The sequence below is a fragment of the Euleptes europaea genome, chromosome 5, assembly GCF_029931775.1.
Source record: "Euleptes europaea isolate rEulEur1 chromosome 5, rEulEur1.hap1, whole genome shotgun sequence".
Taxonomy (NCBI): Eukaryota; Metazoa; Chordata; class Lepidosauria; order Squamata; family Sphaerodactylidae; genus Euleptes; species Euleptes europaea.
In genome coordinates, this window is record NC_079316.1 from 93,923,336 (window position 1) to 93,944,572 (window position 21,237).

Below are 21,237 nucleotides of genomic sequence, written 5' to 3' on the forward strand. Positions count from 1 at the left end.
CTTTACCAGCTGGTGCTTAGGGGTGTATTGACACCAAAGTGAAGCAACAAGCCACTTGGGGTGCCAAATTGGTGAGGTCAACAGAGGAGGAGGTTTGGCTAGGGTTGCCAACCTCCAGGTATTAGCTGGAGATCTCCTGCTATTACAACTGATCTCCAGCCGATTGAGATCGGTTCACCTGGAGAAAATGGCCACTTTGGCGACTGGCCTCTATGGCATTGAGGTCCCTCCCCAAACCCCACCCTCCTCAGGCTCCACCCCAAAAACCTCCTGCCAGGGGCAAAGAGGGACTTGACAACCCTAGGTGTGCCCCCTCTGCACCCTCTGTTGTCTGGCTCATTTTTATTTACATTTGTAGTGTGCTTTGAATCTGATGGGGCAGAATGGGAGGAAGGCACTTGGGGAGGCAAAAAGTCTTGAGCCACCCCAGTGGTGGTGGTGGAAAGTGCTGCCAAATGGTAGCTGGCTTAGGGCAACTCCATAAGGTTTTCAAGGCAAGAGGTAAACAGAAGTGGTTAGCCATTCACCAACTCTGCATAGGTAGCCTGGACTTCCTTGGTGGTCTCTCACCAGTCCTGCTTAGTTTCTAAGATCTTATGAGACTGGGCAAGCCTGGACTGTCACGGTAGCTCTCTTAACTTTGCCCCACACTTGCATGGTGACTGTTCCCCAATATCAGTGCCAGGAAAGAGCTATCTGTAGTCTAGGTGAATTTGTAATAAATCCATCACAAGGAGTAAAGCATATCCACACAAACATCACAAAAATTGGATAATTTCCCCTTGAGCACGCATACCACTATTTGCCTAGGTCTTCATTTTCCATAGTTTATTTAGTATATTAGTTAATTCATCAGTGTTTCTTTATTTTGATGCAATTTTTTTTTAAAAAAATATGGATGTATCTTTATTCAGATAATTGGCTTGTTCTACTGCCTGTATATTTTCAGAGTGCACCCTACTATCTAAATATGTAGAACTTCCCCTGTCTTTTATCTGTCTCCCATATTCAGCTATATTTATTATTTATTTACTTCATTTATACCCACCTTTCTCCAAAACAGGGAGAAAAGCAGCTTTCATTATTTTCCTGTCCTTTTTATCCCCACACCAAGCCTGTGAGGTAGGTTAGGCTGAAAGCATGTGACTGGCTCAGAATCATCCAGTGAGCTTCCACAGCAAGATGGGGATTTGAACCTGGGTCTCCCAGACCCTACTCTGAAGCTCTAACTGCTACACCACACAGGCTTTCATAGTGTGGCTACTATTGAAGAGTAGCAAGTAGTCAGGTCTAGGTGAGTCATGCTAGTCAGGTGGTTTCAGATCACCCAGTGGTTGCTGTCAGGCTTGCCTATGAGGACTGTTCCCTCAAAAGCAGCCTTGAAAAGGGCCCTGTGTCTCCCCTTGCCTTTTACTCTCAGAAACCAAGCCTTGGAATGCTGTGGTTGCCTAGAAATGGCAACTGAGGGAATCTGTTTGTTAAAGCTACAGGCAGTCCTTTTATCATTTTGGTTTTTTTTTTTTTAGATTTTAGATTTTTCTGCAAATCTGGGGCATTGTTCAAGTTTGTAAAATGATCTGTCTTGCCTGTTCACAGCTCTAGACACTGGAATTAAGTATCCTCAGATTTGGCTAACTTCACTATTAGAATATACAAGTGGAAACCCACAAGGACTTGTGGGAGGCATCTCATTTCAGCTTCCCCCACTAGTTCCTCTTTTCCTTTCCTGAAAGCCTCCATAGCTTCTCCCCCTTTCCTGCTTCCTTCTTAGGGTTGAAAAAAACAATATACCTTCAGGTTGAACAAAGTAACAAGAAAACAACAACGTGATAGCTCATTTAACAACTTGGCTCTATTTGCCACTATACATTCTCACATAAGCATCGCATAAGCAACTCAATAAGCAACAATGGAGTTCATACAACTTGTTAAAGCTATATGCTCTCAAAAGCAGTTGCACTTCAATTACAGAAAAAGAAATGTATAACAAGTTATAGTCTAGCCGTCTGTTGCTTGACGTGTGGAAGTTTCTGTTCTTTGGCTGACTTGAGGAATCAGCGCTGAGAGATATGCAGACGGCAGCACTGAGACAGCTTGGAGAAAACCCAAACAGCGCAGCTAGCTCAGTGCTGCTGTTTCACACACCCACAAGGGGTTAATGCTTCGTCAGTTCTTCTCCAACCATAAACTGAACAATATAGTTAAGCAGGGGTGCCACTATCATGCCCTCAGAGAAGTGTGTAATGAGATTTGGGGGTGGAGCCTTGGAAGGCAAGGTTTGGGGAGGGACGTAACATCAGCAGGGTATAATGCCATAGAGTCCACCCTTCAAAGCAGTCATTTTCTCCAGGGGAACTGATCTCTGTCATCTGGAGATCAGTTGTAATTCTGAGCCCCTACCTGGAGGTTGGCAATCCTAGTTCCCATGGAGGAAATGGCTACTTTGGAAGATGGAGTGTGTGGAATTATACCTGCTGAGGTCCCTCCTCTCCTCACACCCCACTTTCCCCAGATCTCTCCCCCCCCCCACAATCTCCAGGTAATTCCTAACCTGGAGTTGGGTACCTTACCTCCTTCTCACCCAGCAGCCAACCTATCTTTCTCTGCCCCCTGTTCTAAGCCTTTCCTTCCCCCCTCAGCCTTTACCTAGGAAAACTGGCCCAGTTTTGTGGTGCCAGTCACTGGGCCAAGCCCACTTGCATGGTAGGGAACCTTCAAGGACTTGTGGCTCCTTACTCTTGTATCCCTCTCTCCACACCATTTCCCCTTTCCCTTCTCCTCACAGCCCCCATGTCTTCCCCCCTTCCCCTGTCTTATTCTCTCCTGCTCAGCCATTCACCAACCTACCTTTTATCTGCCTCCCATCTTCAGCTATATTTATTAGTTATTTACTTCATTTTTACCCCATAGTGGGGACCAAAGCAGCTTACATTATTTTCTTCTCCTGTTTGTCTGCTCAACAACCCTGTGAGATAGGTTAGGCTGAAAGTATGTGACAGGTCAAAAATTACCCAATGAGCTTCCACAGCAAGAAGGTAATTAGAAATTAGGTCTCTGAAGCTCTAATCACTGTTCTTACTGGACTTCATAGGGTGGCTGCTGTTGGACAGTAGCATGCAGCTAGGTCTAGTTGACTCATGTTAGTTGGGTGGTATCAAATCATAATTGCTGCCAATCTTTTGCTTGCCAACCAAAATCTCCAGGCATTTCCCAACCTGGAGCTGGCAACCAGAGTCAGGTCTATCCCCAATGAGTCCTCCTTCAAAGGCTAAAATAGGCCTGGAAAGGATCCCTTGCCTTTTGCTAACAGAACCAAGCCTGTAATCTCTGGTTGCCTAGCAACAGCCACTGAGGGAATCTGTTGCTTAAAGCTACAGGCACTTAGTTTATCATTTTGGATTTTTTTAAACTTCCCAATCTATTTTTTTTTTTTTAGATTTCACATTTTCCTGCAAATTTGGGGCCCTTTTCAGGTTTGTAGAAAGATCCGTCTTGCCCATTCATAGCTCCAGTCACCAGATTTTGCTGATTTTGCTGTTAGTATATAGATGATGATGGTATGCCCATCAATTGCTACTAGTTGTAATGAGTAAAGGAATCTCCATGTCCAGAAGAAGTAAGTCTCTAAATACCAGTGCTAGGAGGCAGCATCAGGTGATGACCTTGGCCTCTGTGCTTTGTTTGTTAGCTGTAAGGGTAAATGGTTGGCTGTTGTTTGAAACAGGTTGCTGGATTAGATGGACCACTGCTCTGATCCATCAAGGCTGTTTGTATATGTGTAATACACACTTAAGACATGACCCGAATAGCCCCTTGTTTATGTAAATAGAAATATAGCCCAGATCTTCATATTTTGTAGGAAAACTTAATAATGTTGCTTTGTCTGGTGGTTTGGAGCATTAAGAATGGACTTCACATTTGAATTTTTAAAATTTGGTTTTGTTAGTTCAGCACAAATATCAGATGTCTACTAAATTATACTCTTATCCTTGGGGTTATCTTTTGTAATCTTAGTTGCATTGCACTTCACACATAGCATCTTAATTTAGAGTCTAGCTCAGGTAAAAATATGACATAAAGAAGAATAAATGACCTTTCATGTATTTGTAGCACCATAGACAATTATATAACCACAAAGGTACAGTATCTGGGGAGTAAACAACAAAAACTCTCCCATAATTTTTTACTTAATCTCACCACTGGATGTCACTGACTTTCCATGGATGTTGGGTTGATAGAATATTTATCTAGTCATGTGTAGTTGACCTAAAGATCATCACTGTAATGTAATCCAATTACTGCAATACTTTCTTCAAATGCTAAAACTACCCAATTTTCAGAAAATGCAGAAATAGATTTGATTCTAAAGTACAGGTTCATTAGAAAAACCTTGTTGAAACTACCAATCCATAATATCAAAATACTGAAATAGCAGAAATATGGACCTAATAAATTGTAGCTTCACTCAGAGCATGGTTACACCATAGCTGGAGCCTTATCTTGAATGGTGGCAGTTGGGATTATGAAGAACAGCTTCTCCACTGGTGACAGGCAACATGAACCTATGAAGCTGCCATTGGTCTGTCAAGGTCAGTATTGTCTACCCTAACTCCTGGCAGCTCCCAAAGGTCTCAGGTTGAAGTCCTTCATTTCACCTATGATCTGATCTGTTTAAATCTGGGAACTTCTGCACTGAGCCTCCTTCTCTTCATGAGAATACTGGCGCATTTCTTTGTTATAATGGAAATGAATATCCTAATGATGTTCTCCATTGACCTCTGCTATTGTCATATGAATCAAGATCCATTGGAGAGAGCTGAACCCCTTAGTGATTAGCATAAACAAACATATCCCACAGGTCAATGACAAAGATTAACAGATGGACCTAAACATCACTAGAACATTCAGGCATTGGACAACTTGTAGACATTATAGGGTGCAACTGGTTTACTTAGAAACATACAGAGAAATTATGGTTCATACTTTTATTTGAATACATGAAATCCGGGGGCAACTTTATGTCGTTATTTTTAAGTGCAGAAGTCATCTTGTGAAGTGGGATTGCATTGTGATCTTTTGGTATGGAAAATGACAATGGGTATATTGTGTAGCCATGCAGTAATGGATTTTCATGAATAATTGGATATCCATTCAGACTTAGGAAAGGGGAGTGGCAGTGCAGTGCTATGCAGAATTACTCCATTATAAACCCATTGGTATTAGTGGCCTTAGACTGGAGAAATTCTGCATAGGATTGCACTGTCAGTCAGGTAGGACAGTGTGGAAATGGGAAGCTTTTTGATCTGGTATGTTCTACCACCAATGTGCCTGTTACTGTGAGGCTGTACTATAAATCTTATTTAATTTATTAATCGTAAGCAATAAAAAGCTACCAAATGACAGGATGAAGCATTTCATTGGTTCTTGTAGGTTATCCGGGCTGTGTGACCGTGGTCTTGGATGCCTGCCACAGCTGCTGGCGAAACGTCAGGAAAGAATATACCAAGACCACGGTCACACAGCCCGGATAACCTACAAGAACCAATGAACTCTGACCGTGAAAGCCTTCGACAAGCATTTCATTATTTTGTTCTGTGAAGACAATATCTCTTAATCCGAATTTTACCACACAGACCTTTAAAAGCAATTGCACAGAATAACCAGTCACAGCTTGATGTAGGGGTTAAGAGCAGTGGTTTGGAGCAGTGGAGTCTGATCTGGAGAACTGGGTTTGATTCCCCACTCCTACACATGAGCGGCGGAGGCTAATCTGGTGGATTTGTTTCCCCACTCCTACACATGAAGCCAGCTGGGTGACCTTGGGCGAGTCACACTCTCTCAGCCCACCTACCTCACAGGGTGTCTGTTGTGGGGAGGGGAAGGGAAGGTGACTGTAAGCTGGTTTGATTCTTCCTTAAGTGGCAGAGAAAGTCGGCATATAAAAACCAACTCTTCTTCTTTTTATTGCCAAACGAGGAGATTTAGAAATGTTTCATACAGTTGGCTTGAACCTGTGCAATGTCTGTCTATAGCTCTTGTTCCTGAAGTGCTTTAGCAACATGGTTCCCCAACATTTATTTCCTTTGTTTATTGGAGGCCCAGCAAAAAGTAGCGCCATGGGATCCCAAGATTAGTCAGTAATTTTGTGCAAATAATTTATGATGACTAGTTCTGGTTATTATCAGTGTTATTCTTAAAGGCCACTGAAAAATGTAGGGGGCTATTCCTGAGACTTGCACAACAGTACTAGGCCGAGGCATAGCTTTACTTGGATATATGACTGGAAAGCTCTGTTTCCTTGGCAGTATTGTGAACAACATGGCCCTCTTCATTTTGCTAAGTCAACAGATGTTCATTCCTGCTCTCTGTCTGGTTCCTGGCACAAATCCCATTTTTACTTCCCTAAACTCCTTTTTTTATTTCCCTAACCTCATCTTTTTTTTTACCTTATCCCTGTTTTCATGCACTCCTTCCTCAAGTCCAATCTCCTACATTTTGACCCACCATGGCCTTTTCACTTCTTCTTCTTTGATTAAACTCTGGTTGGCTTGACTCCTGGCCTAAGCATAATAAAGTAAACCTGACCATAGGCTTATTCCTAAAACTAGCCCTTGACACCATGGTACAGCTGCTTTCCACTCCAGATCTACTTTGCTATTTTCCTCTTCTAGGTTACCTTCTACATTTTGATTTACTGAATGGAGAGTTGATAAAGCTGTTGCATGGTTTGACCATCTAGTAGGGCTGCACCTAGGGCTCAAGAAGCATCTCAGCTTATGGGAAGGAAGCATGGGTAGCTACTAGGGAAAGGGCCAGCTTCTCCCTGAGATCCTATCCTGGTTGCTTCAGAGGATTCTCTCCAGGATCAGAGGAGCATGCCTATTATATTAGGTGCTGTGGAACACAGGCAGGATGCTGCTGCAGTCATCTTGTTTGTGGACTTCCTAGAGGCACCTGGTTGGCCACCATGTGAACAGACTGCTGGACTTGATGGGCTTTGATCTGATCCAAGGCTTTTCTTATGTTCGTATGATTTTGTTGCCACAAGCAAGGTACACTCATCGCCTTATCCCATGCTTCTGCCAGGCAGCTGTGAGCTGAAACTGGACAGCTTTGCCTCAGAGGTTCTGCCCAGATTTGAACAATGTTGGCACTGGTCCAGGAGATGATACTATCACCTTTTGTGCAGCTGATGGCCAGAGTTAAGCTGAGTCCTGTAGTGCACTGCTGTCCCTATCCTGCCACCACATTAACCAGACAACCAGCCAGGTATCCCACAATAGAAAGTTTTGGTCTAAATAGTGGAATGCCCACCTGCTTAATGTTAAAAACATTGGCTGTGCCCTTCATCTCCATATTGACTGATAATACTGTAGATTTTTTCTCCTTCCCTGCAATCCATCCCTCACAAATCTTTCAAAGCAGGTGTACCCCCTACAGTTTCTTCTCCCTTGTGAGCTGCATGCATCCATATAGGAAATATTAATTCCATTTGTTGTTTTTTAATTTATGGATGAGGTAGAAGTGTTATTCTTCCCTTCAGTGCTACTATGAAGCGGTCTTATGAAAACATCTCTGCTCGTGTATATGCATGCAGCAAGATCCCATGATTCTAAGTCAAGGAGAAAAAAAATATTTAAGCATCTTCCAAGACACATTCACTTGCAGTTTTGCCACCCAGGAGCCTGTTCTCTAGGGCACTTTTAAGCACAAATAAATATTGGGTGGGGGAAAGTTGCTTTGTTGTAACATTTCCATCTCAAAAATGATACTCTGGCTCTGATACACCAGGGAAGGCCTGGATATTATTGTTCTCTATTAGAAGATTCTATGGCCAGGTGCAAAGGTTGGCAGCTGAATGTCTGTCAGCAGGGTCCACTGATATTTTATCCCTGCGTGGTGAGTTAGTATCTATCAGACCACCAATATGGTGAACTGGTTAAAATCTCAGGCCAGAAAATCCATGTTGAAATTTCCACTCAGTTGTGAAGTGATCTTGGGCCAGTAACTTATCCTCTACATCACAGTGTTGTTGTGAGGGGGGGAGGGGGGAGATCCCTGTATGCTAATCTGAATTCCTTGCAGGAAGGATGGAATACAGATGGATAGGTGGATGGAATCATGGTGCTGTGGCTCAGCGGTAGAGCATCTACGTTGCATTGCAGAAGGTTCCAGGTAGCAGGTGAGGTAGTAGGTGATGTGAATACACCTCTGCCTGAGACCCTGGAGAACTGCTGCCAATCAGAATAGACAGTACTGATATTGATAATCCAATTGTGTGACTCAGTATAAGGCAGCCTTTATGTTCTTGGTTTCCCTCTTCTCCATTAAAAGTAGAAGGAGCTCTGTCCTCCAAATCTGTGTTGTCCTAGACTTTGAATGACACAGGATGGAAAACCCTGGTTAAGTTTGTTTGTTTTATTTTTGTACAGCATAAATGAATAAAACATGGTTTCATTCCCTTGAGTCCAAGAAGACCCAACAATTTATAATCAGTTTCCACCACCTGGAACCATGTTTGATTCAACTCAGCTTTTTTGAAAGTTCTGTAAATGGAGGTTGTTGGCAGTGCCGTCAGCCAGCAGCATCTTTCTCAGATGGCTGTAGTGATAATTACACATTCATCTGTGTTTATTGCTGAAGATATGTACATATGAATATAGCCTCTTAGGAGTCCTTCAGAGGAAAATGGAGTCAGTTGACTTTGGAAATGCCTAAGCATTATTTTTCACATGGTAAGCGTGCACCGTTATGACGGCCATTTGCAGTGTAACATAAATAGCTCAACTGCTTTGACATCTGGATTCTCATTGGTTTCCTTTTCTGAACCCTCCCCCGCCACCCATCACTGAATTATAAAATGCTATAGAGAATTATTCCAACCATAGGTTTTTACATAAGGAAGCACAAGCTTTGGGTCTGTGTAGGCATTTCTTTAAAGTGTGGCCAGAGATCTGCAACCATGCCTATGTTTGCAATCACTCTGACAACATTTTCAACCCCATTTGTCATTGTAATAGGTTGAAAACTCAGAGTTACTGGGAAAATGTACCCATTATTTTCAAAACAAAACCAGGCTCTAGCTTGCCTACCATTAGTGCATATGCTTCTAGTGCAAATTTAGTAGACATGAATCAAAGCTTAGCAACATATTTTCTGTGTAAACAATTTTTGACAATGTTAATTTTCCACATTTTGTATGGACTTGGCATTTCCCACCATTGCAGAGATGCTTTTTAACATAGTACTTGTAGCATGCTAAAATCCTCAGCGCACATATTAACATCTCAGCATACTTATTAATTATCAGCTATAATGTTGGCCCTCTGATGCCAATAGATATATTCACTTCCATGGTCATACGATATGAATGTCAAGAAGGGAGTTGGCTAAAAACAAACAAACACATGCCTCCCATCCAAAGTTCACCATATCCTGCATTGTTAATCATCTTGAAATCTTTGGCTCTTGCCTTTTGACAAATGCATGATACAAGTTTTCTCACTGATAATCTTTTGAAGCTGCCTCTTGTTTGCTTTCTGCTTACATTCCTCCTAAAACCAGAATGCAGGTTTATTTACTTGAAATCACCTCCAGTGCTGTTCCTGCTGTTTGAATGATGCACTTCTTACCTCTGGCTCAGTTCAAGGTGATTTCCTTTCATTTTTTTTTTCAGAAAGTGAAAAGATCCAGAACATGCATGCTTCCTCCCCTCTATCTCTTTAGACTGCTGCAGTGAAACTGCTTTAGAGAACATTCCCTCCCAATTGGTCAGAAATGGGCAGTGTACTAAAGCCAAATCAAGTTATGCAACTGAGGTGGTGAAATTATTTGCCAGCTTTTATGAATATCCTCCCAGATTATCTCAATATGGAGGAAAGTGAACTATTTTTATAAGGAAGGCAGCATGGATTGCAATTTAGTATAAAATATCACAGGGTGTTTCCAGTTTATTATATTTTGTCATGACATTTGAGGGGGTGGCTTTGGATTACAAGTACCCATCATGATTTCCCCCTAATAAGACTGAAACATTGCCTTCACATTGACAATATATATATAACTGATTCATAAAACATCACTCAGCGAGGTTATCAAAAGAGATAAATGACTGGCCACCCCACCCACCCCCGCATCGATCCACTGATTTATCCTAAAGGAGAATCCTTCAGATGTGCTTTTCCTTTGAGTGGGCAAGCAGCCAGTTCTCACTGCAAGCTTTTCCTACTGGCTGTGCTGTATTTAAAATGTAGTTCCCTCAGCTTTATAAAGACTCCAAAGTAGCAAAATCGAGGACTGAAACACAACAAGCAACACTGTAGAATTTTTTTAAAAGAAGCAAAATGATGGGTTTAGTGGCTTGATCGTCAATCACATTAATGTCTGGCGCGGCTGAACATGGAATTTCTAATAAGCACCCAAGGAAATGTGTGCAGGAAGTAGGTTTGCCTTTTGAAAACTGTACATTTCAGCTACTCTAATTGCATCAATAAGGAATTTGGGTTCCTTGTTTAATGAATGCCTTTTGACTACTTTCTGAAAGGCAACTGGCTGTGAGGAGGGGGAAACACTAGCATCTTTTGTATGGGACCACATGAACAGGTTTCAATTAGGATGTATCAGCTCTACAACACTATTGTGATGTTAACACAGTGCAGTGAATCCCATTCTGCCCCACCCCCCTTTCTATTCCTTATTCAAGCGATGGTTCCCTCCCACTACCTCACTGGGCAAGTGATTCCCTCTCCCCCCACCCCCAGAAGTTCAGGATGTTGCTTTAAAACCACTGGCTCGCACTGAAGAGAAATCAGCCATCCTTTCAGGGTCGTTCCTGCACCATCTAGAAACCAAAGCCAGTCTTGGAATGTATACGACACTATGGCGCCTGGATGATTTTGCATGACCATGAGCCACAGTGAATTTCAGAAAGCTTGCTGCTTACGAACTGTCACTATCACTCTTTGTTTCTGTAAAAGCAACACTTAATGTAGACCAACATTCTGCATTACAGAATCAACACTGCAGATAAATTTCATTGGCAATGAAAGAAGTTTTCTGTTTAAAAGAAACCAACCAACCAACCAAGGGAATACATTCAGCAAAGAGGCTGTACAACAGGTAGCCTGCTGAACCTGAGCTTATATTCACAACCTTTTTTTCAGTTTCAGTGGATTAATGAAGGAAAGTTTATTTTAAAGGCCAACATTATGAATGTGGGTGCTAAAAGGGATCAGAGAGTGTTGTGAAAGATAACAGTGAAAGATAAAAGCTCCCTTTTTGTCACTCAAGTTCAACACGATGCCATTAATACCCAGCTTTTTAAAAGCTCATTAAAAAAAAAAAATCACAATGCCTCATACCTCACATTCCCTGGAGCCTGATTTGCTATACGTGCAGGGTCCTGTTCCATTCAACAGCATTTCGCTGGTCTCGGCGTTGGTTGGCTTATAATCGACATAAAATTCCTGTGTGGTTGGAGTCATCTGCTTCAGGGACTGTCGTTTCTTTTTCCTGTGCCTTCGCATGAGAGAGCGCTGCTGCAGCTGCTTCATGCTGGCAGGGTAACGCTTCCACGAGACGTAGATCACCAGCAAGATCACCAGCACCGACAAGAAAAGGGCCACGCTTCCCGCAATGATTTTATGGAAGGAGATGTGTTCTGTGTCATGCTCAGGCTCCAAGCTGGCTTCGGTGACCCCAACAGTGGGGGGCAGAGGGGGCTGGCTGTCGTGCTTAGGCCTAATCACTTTGGGTTTAAAGGTTGGCTTGGGGAGAGCCCGTGGCAGTTCGAACCTCTCCGTTGTACTTCTGCCACAGATGCTGTAGTTTTTCACTGCGTCAATAACGTTCACCCCTTGCAGCTCTTTGGGGCTGGCGCAGATAATTGTATTTTCCCTCAGCCCTTTAAAACTTTTGAGCCAGTTTACTAGGGAACAAATGTTTCTGCTGCATTCCCATATATTCCCAGCGAGGCTGATGTCGTTGAGAGATATCCAAGAATCCAAAATCTCTTGCCCGATAAATGTGAGCTTGTTGGAATCCAGGTTGAGGCGCTGTAAATTGGGCACACATTGGAAAACGCTAGGTCCACTGAAAGCTTCTATTTCATTGCCAGATAAATCAAGCCTTTGTAATGAGCTCCAGGTCCAGGACATCGTTTGCCCTATAACGCTGATTTTATTCCACTGTAAATAAAGGTTCTGAAGGCTGATGAGCCTTGGAAAAAGTGCCAAGTTAAGCTTAGAAAATTGATTGTGCTCCAGGTGAAGCTCCTTCAGCCTGATCATGCCTGCAAAGACGTTCCTTGCTAAGCTTCGGATCCTGTTGTAGCCCAGGTCCAAGAGTTCGAGGTTCCTACAGTCCTGAAAAATCCGCACAGGGATTGTTCTCAGGGAATTAGACCGCAAATGTAAACTCAGCAGCTTTCTTAAGCCCCTGAACTGTTCTGATCCCAGGGCCTGCAGCTGATTGTATGAAAGATCCAAGTTCCGGAGGTTTGTTACAGGTCTGAAGGTGTTATTAAGAAAATAGGCAATTCGGTTGGAACTCAGAATCAACTCTTTGAGCCTGCGTATTCCATTGAAAGCATTTTCGTCAATGGTGCTGATGTGGTTATGGTCTAGATAGAGCCAGGTGAGTTGATTAAGACCTTTAAACTGATTGTATTTTAGTTTCTGGAGGCTGTTATATCGCAGGGACAAACCTAAACAACCAGCTGATATACTTGAGGGTATCTCCTGTAATTTCTGGGATTCACAATAGACCATTTTGCCTTCACACCTACAGCCTTTAGGGCATCCTCGTTCAGCAGATGAAAGCATTGTCAGTAATACAGTAGGGGCTATTACCAGGGCTACAGCTGATCCGCTCAATAGCCTAAATACATTGAAACCTGGAAATAAAAACAACTTAGAAAAGTTATCCCCCCCAAGAAACAATCCAGATCTATTTTCAATCATGCTTGAAACTGATGCTTAAATGAATCATTGGGAAACCTCCCCTCCCCCAAGTAGGATGAACACTTTACAACCTGTTTTATCTCCCCCACTACCAATTTTAATAAAGGAAAAAGAAATCTCCCACACACATATAAGAGCTTGTCATATTCACATACAATCACTAGGTAATTTAATTCAAGTCATAGCTTGTATCGAAGCAAATCTATAGGGTAATTAATACAGTCGGTGCAGAGGCTGCTGTAGGGCAACTGTGAATAAATGAAAATGGAAAACATACCCATCCTTTGTGTTGTTCAAAGGTCGTCCTTAGGTCTTTTGCTTTTTGCTTAGGGTGCCACAAGCATGACAGCCCCTGTCAGCTGCTCTGTGGTGAGTCAGGGCTTGCTGACACCCAGGAAGAAAAATTGGACCCCTTGGGAGATGGACCGATTTCGAAACATTATTCTTTGCCAGCCATGCAGAATCCTCCCAGAATAAATAAATCCCAGCACAGCATTTGCAGCAGAATGTCAAGTTGTTCCTAGGTAATAGGATCTTCATGGATGGTGCCTTTTTGCATCTTTACAGTGAGAAAAACCTGGCTTCTTTACAATCTCCCTGGGCAAAGCATGGTGTATTCCTCCCCAAGCGATGCTCAGATCTCTGGATTCATCTGTCTGTATTCCATTGGGCAGCAGTTCTCATAGCGAGCACCTCAATCCAGCTAGGGAAGCTGCGTTGGAGCACAGGAGCCGGGATGACCCTGTATAATGAACAAGCACTGTTCACTTCTGCGTACTGTCATTCTGAAAAGCTCCTCCGACTGACTGTTGCTTTGGTTTCACTGAATGCAGTCTTATGTACAGCTGCCCCCAGTGGTGAAGAATATTATGGGCATGGGCAGAAATGTCTTCTTTTTTAAAATCTTGCAAATGAGTAAGCTCTGTGTTGGGAAATGAGTGATTGTTCTGGGTGACTAAATAGGAACTGACTGGTCAGCCTCGATGTACACTGGTGGAATGGTTAGAAATTTCCCAAGTCATTTAACCTCCTCCCTCCTCCTTCCTTTTGAGTAATTTAACAAAGCCTTTTAAGCCCTTGGATTGTACAGCTCAACAGCTGCTGGTGGGATGTGTGTGTGTGTGTGTGTGTGTAAAGTGCCGTCAAGTCATAGCCGACTTATGGTGACCCCTTTTTCGGGTTTTCATGGCAAGAGACTAACAGAGGTGGTTTGCCAGTGCCTTCCTCTGCACAGCAACCCTGGTATTCCTTGGTGGCCTCCCATCCTCCCAGGGTTGACCCTGCTTAGCTTCTGAGATCTGACGAGATCAGGCTAGCCTGGGCCATCCAGGTCAGGGCTGGTGAGATGTTTACCTAATATAAAGTCTAAACGCCACGTTACTTTTCATTTAGGCATTTTTAAAAAATCAGCTCACATGCACACAAAGCCATGCATGCAGGCTGTCATGTATACAGTGGTGTAGGTAAGCACCACTGGTGTTACACTGACATGTAAAATACTCTAATCCTTGTTATTACTGCTAGTAAGAAGTTGAACTATGAGTAATCAGGAAGGAGAAGTTGAGAATTTTGATAATGATCCATGCAGGTTGCTTTCTCACAGAGGTTTTGCTGTGGATTCATGTCTAAACTGGAGTTGGATTGGGTTTTTTTTTTAGCATCTACATGATATCCTCTAATTGATGAAGATTGGGTCAGGGGGTTCGATTTTATGAGGTCCCAAAGGGGCCACCCCCTCCTCCATAGAGAAGCAGTTTTGAATATCTAGGTTTTGTTAGTCAGTAAAATAAAAACCCGAATATTGCCAAAATGGCTAATTTCGGGTTTATTTTCGGTTCCGTTTTTTTGATAAGCATCTACATGATATCCTCTAACTGTCCCCTTTCTGTTCTTTCCTTCACTTTTCTGTCATCATTCCCAAACCTGCTTTGGTGGGAACTTTTAGGAAAGGTGATAATCAGATCACTGTTGCATGCTGCGTGGACACCTTTTGTTGCAGATTCCACCCACATCAATGCCAATTTCCTTACCTCAGTCCTCCTCAGCTGCCATCTCCCCTGCACCACCAGAGGGCAACTTTTAAAGAATTGGTCATTGACACACTGTAGCATTAAACCACAATGCTCCCGATTTTGGTATGTCAGTAACCAAATGATAATTGACATATTTCTATAGTTTAAAATCAGTAATGGTGTATTACAGCAACTTAACACTGTAGTGATCTATCAATTACTGATTTCGGGGGAGAAAGCCTAAAAATGCCCTCTGGTGGCATGCATGTATATTGGGGGGGGGGGGGCAAACGAAGTGCGGGGAAGACTGCTGTGAGGATTAGGGTTGTGCATATCAAAAAACCCGAACCGAAAATAAACCCGAAATTAGCTGTTTTGGCAATATTCGGGTTTTGATTTTATTGAATACCAAAACCTAGGTATTCAAAACTGCTTCTCTATGGAGGAGGGGGTGACCCCTTTGGGACCCCATAAAATCGGACCCCCTGACCCAATCTTCATCAAACTTTGGGGTTCATGCAAGGAGAGTCCCTTGAAGCTACCTTGAAAATTTGGAAACTCTACCTCCCAAAATGCCCCCACAGGAGCTTTGAAAAATATCCCCATAATCTATAATGAACCCGATTCTTTTCCGATAAACCCAGAAATAAAGCCAAATACCATATTTAACAGTATGGGTATTTGGCTTATTTTGGGTTTACAGGGGAAAAATCGGGCCCAATAAACCCAAACCTGAAATGTACCAATTTTTTTTTTTTTTGCACAACCCTAGTAAGGATTCAGCAGAAGGAAAACAGAAAAATTAATGTTCTGTGGATACAGCCATAGTGCAGTAAGTTCTGGTTTCCTTGAAGATCTATATGCTAGCTAGTATGCCTCCCTGCATTCCCCCATCTCATGAAGGCTCAAAACCACCATATCTGTATCGTGGTCAATGCAGTAATGCAGTATAAACTTATACCATCTATGGCCCACTTCCTCAAGTACTTTTACCTTGGTAGCGGTAGATGCTGATATAATTGTGGGGATGCTACAGTAGAACTTATCTTGGCATACCTGATCCTCTAACCAAATGGGAAAGAGGGGTCTGCCACTCCCACAGTTCCTTCATGTGATCGACTGGTTTCAAACTGGAGATCTTGGCGGAGGGGAATGAGCAACTGGGCATCCCTATACCATCTGAGTGGCCACTGTTGGTAGCAGGATGCTACAGCAGATGGTTCAGTGGCAGGATCCAGCATGGCATCTGTTATGTTCTATGTTGATAACACAATATCAGTTACATGTGATGTTTTGCATCCCCATTTTCAGTTGTATTTTCTTCACTGATAATTCTCAGCAAAGGGAGGGAAAGCAGCATGGTATGGCCCAATCTTGCCAGATCTCAGAAGGTAAGTAGGGTCAATACTTGGAAGGGAGACCACCGAGAAAGACTCTGCAGAGGAAGGCAATGGCAAACCACCTCTGCTTCTCACTTTCCTTGAAAGCCCCTTGCTGGGATCGCCATAAGTCAGCTGTGACTTGAGGCCCCTTTACACATACATAGATATATTGAAAATGGAGGGGAGTATGTACAAAGATTGACTTTCTTCTGTAGCTAATTGTTTTCTTCAGCATTTCTTTGGAGACTTTAAGACATATGGTGTCTCCAGTTTGAAATGTAACAAAACAAAAAAGAATCGGGTAGCAGGTGATATGAAAGTCCTCTACCTGAGACCGTGGAGAACCCCCGCCAGAGTAGGCAATGCTGGCCTTGTAGACCAGTGGCCTAACTCAATATTCTTTCGTTTCATGTATGCATGTGAGAGTGGGGTGCAAAAAGATGAGCTAGTCTTTACAGGGCCTGTTCCTACATTAATGGACACTGCTTGATCACAAGGCTTGATAATGCACAGTGGAATATACAGACTGACTCAATTGCAGGGCTTTCTGTGTGGAGGAAATATAAAAGACCTTTCAGGGATGATTGATCGGCAATGGCTTCATCGCTCATGCCAGTCACCATATAATGGTGCAGACATCAAGTGTTGAACAGGCATGTGTGAACCAGCCTCCTACGATTCGTTTGGCAATCCTCCATTTATCCAGGGTTTTACCGCTTAAAAGGGAGAGACTACAGGGAAATGCATCTCTGCCGATCTGAAGTACCCACTGTGAAATTAAGAGAAAGAGATGCTCCCATGCAACAACGGAAAACAGCTATGTCAAAAATGGACAGTCCAGAACACAGTGTAAACAGGAATCCACTTGTCCATATTGGAACTCCTGTTACCTGTAGAAGAGGCCGTACATGGCTTTTTGAACCTCTCCTTTATCCGCCCTTCCTTTGAGTGGTTTCCTGATTATGTAGCATGGTCCAAAGTACTGCAGGACCCAATAAAAATTGAATTGGTGGCAAGATTTCTAACAGTTTGCAATCCAAGAAGGTGAGCGCTTGTGTATCAAATATGGCTGGTGTGAGGTTCTTCAGCCAACCTCGGCAATCCCAAAAAGTCACTCGTGTCCAAAGTACTGCAGGACCCAATAAAAATTGAATTGGTGGCAAGATTTCTACAGTTTGCAATCCAAGAAGGTGAACACTTGTGTATCAAATATGGCTGGTGTGAGGTTCTTCAGCCAACCTTGGCAATCCCAAAAAGTCACTCGCTTAGACAGGCAGGTCAAAAGCAGGTAAACGTTTATTCAGGAGCTGCAGGTAAAGCATGAGCATTCCACAGATACAAAGCTGCTAATGGCAAGCCAGACTACAAAGCATGGAGTCATCCCAGGTGCAAAGCGAAGCGGCCTGGGAACTACGAGATAACACAGAGCCTGGTAGGAAGCAGGGAGTGAGCTAACCAAAATACAGTAGTTGCCTGCTAGAGACTCAAGGCCAGAACAGGGGGAGGGAACAGAGGGAAACAGCCTGAACAGAGAACCAAAATCAAAGAATAACAGAGGAACAGGAATGGGCCTAACTCATGTCAAGAGATGTCTGAACAGCATAACTCTAGACCGCTTGAACACATTAGAGATGCCGGATACATTGGAACAGAACAGAATGAAATACAAAAGGATCAGATTCAATCGCCTGGCTTCGGGCACGAGTATGTCGGGGCCCAAGCTAGTGGTCGCCTTGTAGGAGTCAGGATCTCTGGTGGCCACTTGTGGTTGTGAAGTTTCCTTGGCCTCAGACCACTCAGCCGGGGAATCCGAACTCTCTTCCCCGTCTGAGTTCGCCAGGATTGTGGGCTTTGTGTCACTAGCCCGTCCCAGCCATATCCTCCTCGGCCTCCACCCCGCAACCCTTTTGAGCCTGCCGCCCTCCTGGCTCTGCCCTCCCGAGCCCATAAGGCCCTTGGGACTGCCTCACTTCCAGGCTTCCCTGGTGGCGAGGCTGTCTCCGCGCCCCCGCCCGGCTCTCGCCCTGCCGCTCCTCAGCTGGCCTTCGGGCGCGGCTCCTGGCGCCCGGCCCCGCAGCGGACCATCGCATGCCAGGGGCCTATTTGGCTTGATGCCCCGCGGCTCCCTGGGCCTTCGTCGGGGTCCCCCGTCGGATCGCCCGCCTGTAGAGGGGAGAGGAGGATTCCCTGAGGAGGTGGCATGCCGACCTGGTTCCCAGGGTCTAAGGCCACCGGGTTTCTCCTCCGCTGCCCCCTGCCTGGCCGCCCCCCGTTTGGCCTTGCTCCCAGCCAGCCCCCGCCCTGCTGGCAGGTCAATGCGGCCGCCGCCCGGTTCTCCCGGGCACCAGGTGAGTGGCGGGGCCGGGGACGAGTCCGCGATGCCCGGGGAGGGGCCGGTCACAGGACAGAGTAATCACGGCCAACCCTGGCACCTCCCCCCATTGTTCCGGAGTGAATAGAGAGTCTACGGGGTGGTCGATTTGACAGCAGTATTGGGGGAGACGGGACAACGCATCAGCCAGACAATTTTCTTTCCCTGGAACATGTTTCAGTACAAAGCGAAAGTTAGCAAAGAACTGTGCCCAATGAACCTGTTTGGCCGACAACTTTCTAGTCCCTTTTAACGCCTCCAAATTTTTGTGATCGGTCCACACTTCAAACGGAACGTCAACCCCTTCCAGAAAATGTCTCCAGACCGTAAGGGAATGTTTCACGGCTGCTGCTTGTTTTTCCCAAATAGCCCAGTTTAGTTCAGTCTGAGAGAATTTCTTAGAGAAATAAGCACACGGTTGCAACTGGCCACCCTCACCCATTTGTAAGAGTGCCCCCCCCTACATTAGATACATTTGAACAGAACAGAATGAAATACAAAAGGATACACTTGAACAGAAGCAAGCATGACCCAAGCATGACTCTCACAGCTGGCCTAGTACTGAAAAATCATGTAATCCACTTAAATTGTTGTTATTGTAAAAATGATGGACATCCTTGTACAGTAAGGTTTTATGTATTTGCTTTTGTACATTTTATTTTTTATGCCAATAAAGGCTTTGCTGTTGTTGTTTTCTTCGTACTGCATTGCCACAAGGATCTAAGGTTGCTGTGGGGAAACGTAGAACCACAGAATTCCTCATATTTTTTACATGAAGCTCAGTGATTGGTTTGCTTTATTTCACAACTGGCTCTTGTTGCTTTGAGTCCTTAACAGTTTGACACTAAGAACAGATTTGTTGAAAGCAAAAGAAGTGCTAGCCTAGAAAGCATAGCAATCAAACAGACTTTATTTGGAAGGTGGCCCAGATGACTTTGTTTTGGAAGTTTTAACTATGCATATAAGTGCCTTTTGTGTGTATGCTTGTCACTGGTTGTATTATGAAAGTCAATCTACCCATTATGGCTCATTTCATCTTCTTTTAAGGGTGAAGGTGTATTCCAGTCTAATTCTAAGTTTAATTCAATTTGCATGATCTCTCTGAAGTTTCTGATTATTTTCCATTGAGTATTTAAGCATAAGTGACTAGAGAAGGGAAGGTGTTGGCATTGATAAGTTATCCTGTCTTGGTTTTTCCTCTGTCTTTCTCTAGTTCTTTCACTTTATCCAAGCTGGTCTGCCACTTTACTACATTTGTCTTTAAAGGACAGTCTGACTTTTAAAAAAACTTTTTTTTTTTTTTGCCTGGGGAACTCATACATTCTATCTTTATCCTTTTGTAATTTGCTTCTGCAGCTATTGCAGGGCAGATGTTATGTTGTTGATACAGCCCAGAGAAACTTGATTTCTCAAGTGAAACCCTTGAAGTTGTCATAAAGGCACCAGAGTAGATTGAGGCAAGAATTCACATAAGGAATCACCCCCTAGCTCCTACTACAAGATGCTGGGATCTAAAGGGCAGAAGGAAGGAGACAGAAGCCCCTAAGAAACACTCACTGCTACATAGAAATGCTAGGGAGATGTTAACAGTTAGGAAGCAGATCTAAAATAAAACATTTATCTCCTGCAAAAGTAGGCATTTTTATTCAGTTCCATTTCCCTTTCTATGTTTAATGTCTGTGATCTTCACAGGTGAACAATCCCTATGCCCAGTTAAACTGTATCATCACGATCATTTTATATTCGAATAGAGAAGTTGTCCAAATCTTTGGATACTTAAATATGGTGACTGGAGCTATGAACAGGCAAGACAGATAATTCTAAAGAGCCCCAGGTTTGCAGAAAAATATGAAATCTAAAAAAAAAAAAATACATTGGGAGGTTTAAAAAAGTCCAAAAATGATAAAAGGAGCACCTGTAGCTTGAAGCAACAGATTCCCTCAGTGGCTTTTGCTAGGCAATCACAGCATTTCAAGGCTTGGTTATATCAGTGAAAGCAGGGTTTGGGTAGGGGGCAGAGCCCTGGAAAGAGCCCATTTTGGTCTTTGAGGGAGGGCACCTTAGGGCCAGGCCTGACTAGGGTTGCCAGCTCCAGGTTTTGAAATTCCTGGAGATTTTGTGGTAGAGTCTGAGAAAGGCAGGGTTTGGGGAGGGAAGAGGCCTCAGCAGGGTATAATGCCATAGAGTCCACACTCCAAAGCAGCCATTTTCTCCAAGGAAACAGGTCTCTGTCATCTGGAGATCAGTTGTAATTCTGGGAGATCTCCAGGCTCCACCTGGATGTTGGCACCCTAGGCCTGGCAGCAACCACTGGGTGATTTGATACCATCTGATTTACATGATTTAACTAGGCCTGGCTGCTTATTTCTGTTCAACAGCAGCCAGATATCTGGGAGGCAGATAGGGTTGCTCTGATACTTTAACCACTACATCACACTGTCTTTCATTAATGGAACCTGACTGAGCAGGAGATGAACTCCACTGACTTTTAATCAGATACAAGCAAATATCTT

The 21,237-nt window shown here is 43.7% G+C and overlaps 2 protein-coding genes across 3 annotated transcripts in view; one reads left to right on the forward strand and one right to left on the reverse strand.

The window, feature by feature from the left end:
• Positions 1–13,757, reverse strand: part of LRRTM3 (leucine rich repeat transmembrane neuronal 3) — a 189,534-nt gene extending 175,777 nt beyond the window's left edge. The window contains exons 1-2 of one of the 2 annotated variants that reach the window (XM_056849346.1): positions 13,237–13,757; positions 11,361–12,892 (exon numbers count right to left, since the gene is read on the reverse strand). In XM_056849346.1, the coding sequence (XP_056705324.1) occupies positions 11,361–12,892; positions 13,237–13,240 (1,536 nt within the window). In that variant the 5' untranslated portion in view covers positions 13,241–13,757. Of the gene's footprint in view, positions 1–11,360; positions 12,981–13,236 lie in introns of those variants that run through there. The other variant, XM_056849345.1, reaches the window with a different exon arrangement.
• CTNNA3 (catenin alpha 3) overlaps positions 1–21,237 on the forward strand; it is a 955,294-nt gene that overhangs the window by 421,356 nt on the left and 512,701 nt on the right. The gene's annotated exons all lie outside the window — the stretch shown is intronic.